This window comes from Bos indicus x Bos taurus, chromosome 15, assembly GCF_003369695.1.
Source record: "Bos indicus x Bos taurus breed Angus x Brahman F1 hybrid chromosome 15, Bos_hybrid_MaternalHap_v2.0, whole genome shotgun sequence".
In the NCBI taxonomy this organism is placed as follows: domain Eukaryota; kingdom Metazoa; phylum Chordata; class Mammalia; order Artiodactyla; family Bovidae; genus Bos; species Bos indicus x Bos taurus.
In genome coordinates, this window is record NC_040090.1 from 46,483,334 (window position 1) to 46,489,565 (window position 6,232).

The 6,232-nt window shown below is 47.7% G+C and overlaps 1 protein-coding gene across 5 annotated transcripts; it reads left to right on the top strand.

The window, feature by feature from the left end:
- The first annotated feature begins 331 nt into the window (after window positions 1-331).
- LOC113905704 (calcitonin receptor-stimulating peptide 1) lies at window positions 332-5,117 on the top strand. Of its 5 annotated transcripts, none has more exons than XM_027563350.1 (8): window positions 332-622; window positions 969-1,089; window positions 1,471-1,531; window positions 1,841-1,915; window positions 2,953-3,047; window positions 3,787-3,924; window positions 4,185-4,394; window positions 4,959-5,117. In XM_027563350.1, the coding sequence occupies exons 3-8, from the start codon at window positions 1,487-1,489 to the stop codon at window positions 4,972-4,974; spliced, it is 579 nt and encodes a 192-aa protein (XP_027419151.1). In that variant the 5' UTR covers window positions 332-622; window positions 969-1,089; window positions 1,471-1,486; the 3' UTR covers window positions 4,975-5,117. The 5 variants fall into 5 exon arrangements, with proteins under 5 accessions (XP_027419151.1, XP_027419152.1, XP_027419154.1 ...); XM_027563354.1 differs by having other exon boundaries at window positions 338-622; window positions 4,216-4,394; XM_027563351.1 differs by having other exon boundaries at window positions 332-1,089.
- Window positions 5,118-6,232: the final 1,115 nt, after the last annotated feature.

The following is a 6,232-nucleotide window of genomic DNA, read 5'->3' on the forward strand; positions in this document are numbered from 1 at the left end:
AGAAGCAGAAAATTGGAATAAGGGCATCTTGGAAGTTGGATGTCCTGAACCCTGAGAGCACCAACCTGAAGGGGAAGAGATGTGCCGCGAGGCAGGCGTGTCGAATGGAACACTGAAGCTTGACACTGAGGTCTGGGGTGTGAACCTGTGGCTCGGTCACTCGTGTCTCATTTCAGCTAGTATCAGTTCTCCCCGAGAAAAGAAGCTACCTGGGATCTGTGTCCCCCCACCCCCTCCCTCCCCCCGCCACGCTCTGCAATGCCGCTGCAGTGCTTGCGGCGCTGGAGGGTCTCTACAGGCTGCTTGGATCATGTGCTGTGTGTTCAGACCCAGCGATCCTGTGTACAGGGAGAAGCGTCTTTCTCTGCGTTCCACCTGCTGAGGACAGCAAGTCAGGACCTCAGACCTTCCTGGAAGGCTTAGAGAAGTCGCTCCAACAGAGAGATCCAGAAACCTGTTGAGCAGGGTGTAGGAGGGTTGAGGTGCTGGGCAATCGGGTTTTACAGAGCACGTTTATTCCAGAGAGTCATGGAAGCAGGGCGTAATTCTGCTCCTGTGTGCTGCACGCTTGCTGCCGGACTGTGAACATCACCTGGATGCCCCGGTGCACCAGTGTCATTTTGTGAGTGCCTGTGGTTAGGGAGCGCGCACCTGTTTGGAGTCAGTACTGAGTTTGTGAGTGTGTAAGAGTAGACAGAAGCCAGCATGGGATTACACTCCTGCAGGACTCTTCAGCACCATCAATCTTGGCGGGCTTTCTAGCAGAGGACTGAATTGCAGTAGATGAGGGTGCAGGGTCACTGGAACATCTTGGCAAACAGCAGCCGGAAGCAAGGGGCAGCTGGGCAAATGGTTGGGAAAGGAGGGTGAGCATTAGGTGATGAATGGTGGGGGAGGAAGCATGGGGCTAGAGGTCCGCTTGGAAGCTGGGAGGCATCTAAGCCTTGCACTTCCCTGCTCATGCTCAGCGGGGCATCCAGCCTCTCCTTACCCAGTGACGGACCACCCAGCATGACTCCAGGTAGCTGCGGAGGGTGTTGATTGGGAATGTGTATCGTGATCCCACGGAATCTCCTATGAATTTCCCTGGTAAGCTCTTATAGATCCCTAACTGGGAGGAAAACGGGTACATGGTTAGTAATGATAGTATTCCTTCAAGACTGGAATATGATTCCCATTTCAGAGATAAGTATGTTGAGACTTTACTAGTTTCTAGCCCACAGTTCTACCACCTGGCAAACTTATAGCTGGAACAGAGTTGAAATCTGACAAAGTTCCTGGACTTCTATCCTTTTATCTCCACACGCCCTCTCTTCTGTGTGCGCTTCCTGCCGACTGAATCCGACTCCCCGCTTGGGCACAGAATCATCAACTCTGCTGCGCATTAACCCTGAAGCGCTCTTGGACGGGGGTCTATGGTCAAATCTAGGGGAGTCAGGGTTCTCTCTAATGCTGGATTCTATTCTACAGAATAGCGCGGCTGGGGATGGAGTGGGACACGTGCCTGTTCAAAACCCTTGAAAGCAAACAGGTAAAACTGTCCTCAAATTTCAACTTACTTTTCCTGTGTTTTTCATTTGTCCTCACCAACCCCCCTCTGTGCCTCCCTCCCACCCCCGCCATCAATGACCTCAATGCAAATACAAGTGGGGTGGTACTTCTGGATGCTCCATGTTCTGGACGCAAGTGGTGACACAATCCTTCTGGGGCTCACATCCTTCCCCTCATTGGTTGCCCGGAGCTCCTGGAACCCCCCTGGACCCAGAGCAGCGGGAATAAAAGCAGCTGCTCATGCTGGGAGGATTCAGAGGCATTCAAGTGTCTCTGCCACTTCTGCCAGACTGCCACTGCCTGCTGCCAAAGCTACTGCTGCTGCTCCTTCCTCTGCTCCCAGCCACCTGGTGCCGGCTGTCAGGTAAGCCCAGAGATTCCTGCTTAGCTGAGATTCTGTTTCTCTCCCCTCCTTTCCCTCTGTCTCTCGAGTACTTTTTCTTAGCGGATCTCTTCCCGTCTGAATGGCTCTGTCCACTCCTGTCCTGGTGTCTTCACACAATCTGAGTTACTCTGCAAGGCTCCTTCCACAGGTAACACTGGATGGTCTCAGTTTGCAAACTCTCTTCACTCTTCTTGTGCCCAGGCGGGCTCCAGTCTCTTTCCCGCAGCTCATGTGCTTAGGTCAGTTTGGGATGCTGGAGCTTCCGGGTACAGCAGGCTGATCCTGATGCAGGAATAGCTTTGTGCGGCCAGTTGCTGTCACAGGTCACATCTCATGCCTAGGGGACCGGGGGAAATGTGTTTGGAACCCAGGACAGTGCAGGCAGGTGGGAAATAGGCACAATGACTGAAGGGCAGACAGTCATTAAATGAAACCCCCTGTTGTGGGTTCTGGGAACTTTTCCCCCAGTTTTTGTCCTGGGTCCCAATTTGAGGCTCTCCCAGCTTGCTTCTTACAGGGTCCTCTTTGCAAAGTATGGAGTGACTGACCGGTAGAATTTGGTTCTTTAATTTCTCAAGGATTCCAACTTCAGTGATAAATCATCTCTAACCCCCTCCCCCAATCAGGTATGAGGGAAAACCCAGCACTGGGATGACAGCTTTGAGTTGTACAAGGGGAAAAGGTGTGGTGACAGGTACAGACAGACCCAGTCTGTCTTCCAGGAGTCCTGGCCAACAGGTTGTATGTGAGAGTGTGTGGGGTGCTGGGGAGGGGGCTATGGTCAGAGATTTCCTCACCCAGTTCTCCTGGAAGGTTTCTTTTTCTAAACCACGCATCCTACAGGCTTACTGGATCATCCAGCAGTCCACTTCGCCAAGGAGGTGAAGGGGAGTGAAATGACCCGCCTGAAGCCAGGATGCAAGGGAATTAGAGGCACAGGCAGGAGCAGAGCCCAGATCTGTGGGCTCAGGGAATTTGGACCTGCCACAGGTGCTGACATTATTCTTCCTTTACAGAGAGGTGTCATGGGCTTCTGGAAGTTCCCCCCATTCTTGGTCCTCAGCATCCTGGTCTTGTACCAGGCAGGCATGTTTCATGCAGCACCATTCAGGTAAGACAGCCCTGCTAGGATTCTCACCCCCCCTGGCCCCTGGTTCATAAAATTCTGTGTTCCCATGCTGTATCTGGCTTTCACGGAGGGGTTGGTAATGTATGAATGTAAACTATATATAAATTTATCATTTTTATGAGGCAAAGATATGTAGCACGCAGTTACAAATAGACATGACATATACGTTACACTGTTATTGTAAACTTCATATAACTTATTTCTTCTTATCAAATATTTGTATCTTTAGGAAGTCTATTTATTAATTTAACCATAATTTGAGAAATGGATCGCATCCTAATCTGCTAATTATTTTGCCAACAAATTTGTTATTTAGATGTATGGGACCTATACATCTAATTTCTCGTCTTCATTTAGAATACACTAAACTGAAACCATTTTCAGATTTAAACTATCATTATCATTTAATTTTTAATAATGGCTGTATTTAACACTAAGTTCATAAAATTCCTGAAAATCTAACCATCAGTTTTCCCAAGCCTAGATAATCCACTAGAGGTTTGGAGCAAACCACTTCTTTGAGGTGACACCAGAGCCTAAATTCTGGAGAAGCCGCAGTTTTGGATGGATTACTGGCCTCTTGCCCTCTCCATTGATAGATGGGGCAGTCACATCCTCAGGGGAAGTCGCAGAAACCAGGAGACCTAGCTGCTTATCCTGGACGTGGGGGTATCGGGCGGCGAGGCTCAGAGCTGGTGTTGAGCTTGCTTCTCCTCCCTAGGTCTGTCTTTGATGGGCGTTTTGATCCTGCTACCCTGGATGAGGAGGAATCGCGCCTCCTACTGGCTGCGATGGTGAATGACTACGAGCAGATGAGGGCCCGGGAGTCGGAGAAGGCTCAGAAGACCGAGGGCTCCCGGTGAGACGCCCTGCCCCACCCAGCACAGGGCATCCTCTGCCTCCTGTCCTGCCCAGAAAGGCATATCCTGGAGCCACCTTTGGGTTTTCTGACACCCCTAAAAATGTCTATGGGAAGTGATTGTGGCCCTTTCTCTAACGGCCTGTGGTATTCTGCTGTCATGACCATTTCTAGCAGAAATACTTAAGGTTTATTGGTGCCTCTCAGAGCAGTAATTTTCCATGATGATTCTGAGGGGCAGCACCCACTTTCATTAATAGCCCTTTTCTTTTCCTCTATGCTGCAAATCAGCATCCAGAAGAGAGCCTGCAACACTGCCACCTGCATGACCCATCGCCTGGCAGGCTGGCTGAGCAGATCTGGGAGTATGGTGAGGAGCAACTTGCTGCCGACCAAGATGGGTTTCAAGATCTTCAATGGGCCCCGCAGGAACTCCTGGTTTTAAACAGTGAAATGACGCTGGGAATAAGGTGACTGCTCTTTGTACTACTAGATGGGAGGATAACCGACTGGGTACTTCAGGGTACAGTCCACACTCTAACCCTTCATGGGTTCCCATGGGTGAAAAATCCACAGGGGAAGGAGCCCACACCAGTGTCTGGAGAAAGAACATAGAGTCCCAATAGCTGAAAACCCTAAAACTTGGGTTCATTTTTCTCTATTTTTTCAGTCTCTTCTTGTGACACTGAGATCCTCTGCCAGGAAATATCAATTGTGTTTATTTAAAACATGGGTCTCTGGATTATAACTGTGACTATTCTAGCATTTGAGTTTGAAAGGCAATTATTCTTTCCTTTTAGAGTATGCCCTACTATGTCACGTACATCTGAATTCAGAGTATAGACTTGGGTTCAAGTCTGTCTGTCTGTCCCCTACTAACCATATGATTATGGTCCTGACCCACTCTGAGCCTCAGCTTTCATCTAACTTGAATGCAACAACAGTATCATCAATATAAAAAAATAATTGTGATAATACATGACAGGAGCCTCTTAACTAATAAGTAATATTTGTTACATTTTCCCCCCTCCTAGGTCACCAGGAAGCTGAACTCTACTTTTAGTTTGCATGAAGGCACCTTACAAAAAAAGAAAATAGCATGGAAGATACCCATGTATGCATGCTTCTCGATATTGAAAACATTCTTCTTTTCCCTGAAATAAACTAAATGCAGAATAAAATAATTAAAGTTATCTAGTGTGCATCTTTTTTTTATATCAATATATTTGATTCTGTATTCAATAAGTATGACACATATCTCATTGGCTTATCTGGTAGCAAAGCTGGGCCCTGTCAGCCAACCTGTCAGCTGTTCTGCTAAACCTCAGGGGCATATGAGGTCACTGCCTTCTGGGTGTCTGGGGGTACATAGTAATGCTGAGCCTCAGTGGGTCTCTTTGTTTAAAGAAATGTTCTCATTTGTACACTTCATCAAGATAAAAAATATATCTTCAATACACTTAAAAGGAGTGATGCTGTTTTTCCCATGAGAACCTCAGAGACCTGTGAACAGTTTGTGACCAGGCTGGCTCAAATGAAGCAATGATCCCATGCTTGGGGTACGCTCAGTGTCTAGTGACACACCCTTATTAGAATTAGAATACTCTGCATCTCAAGAAGATATTCACATTTATTTTCAGAGAGTGCCCTAGTCCCCTGCCCTAGGAGTTACCTGTTCTCTTCTCCTTGACTCAGGTTTGTCCTTACTCATCCCTGTCTTCCCTCCCAACAGCACCCCTTCATTCACTTCATAGCCTGCAAAGCCCTTAAGAATAAGGGCTCACAGTTTACAAGGGGATCACAGACTGGCAGACCTGGAAAGACCATCAGATACCATCTAATCCAACTTTTTACTCGGAGATGCAGAGAAGACCCTTGCATTCACAGAGCTCATATTCTAATGGGGGACGGGGGGAGATTTAGGTGATACATGCTCTAGAATCGGAGATACTTAGTATTGGAAGGAATATGGGATGTCATAGGAGGTAAAGGCTTATTCTATATAGAAATTTTCAGCATTAACATCCCTAGTATCTGTTGGAAATGCTGGTGACAAGCTGTTGACTATAACATTCAAGGTTACCAGGGAAGCCAATTCTACCGGTGGGCAGTCGGTTAAGTGGGATTGTTTGGTTGGAAAAATCATCCCCTCTTACTCAATTGACTATTATTTCTTCAGAAGCACACAGAATTATGACTCTTGCTCCCATTCAGTCTGTACTCAGCACAGTAGCCCAGTGTTAGCTGCAAAGGTAGATCAGACCATGTCTCCCTTTGGTACAGAATACTCCATTGAGTCCCCATCTCA

Bases quoted from the DNA above. Each gene is read 5' to 3' on its own strand.
- LOC113905704 (XM_027563351.1), top strand. From the start codon at position 1,487: ATGGAGTGGGACACGTGCCTGTTCAAAACCCTTGAAAGCAAACAG. The intron at 1,916-2,952 runs GTAAGCCCAGAG...CTTCCTTTACAG, and splicing joins CACCTGGTGCCGGCTGTCAG to AGAGGTGTCATGGGCTTCTG. The intron at 3,048-3,786 runs GTAAGACAGCCC...TCTCCTCCCTAG, and splicing joins TTTCATGCAGCACCATTCAG to GTCTGTCTTTGATGGGCGTT.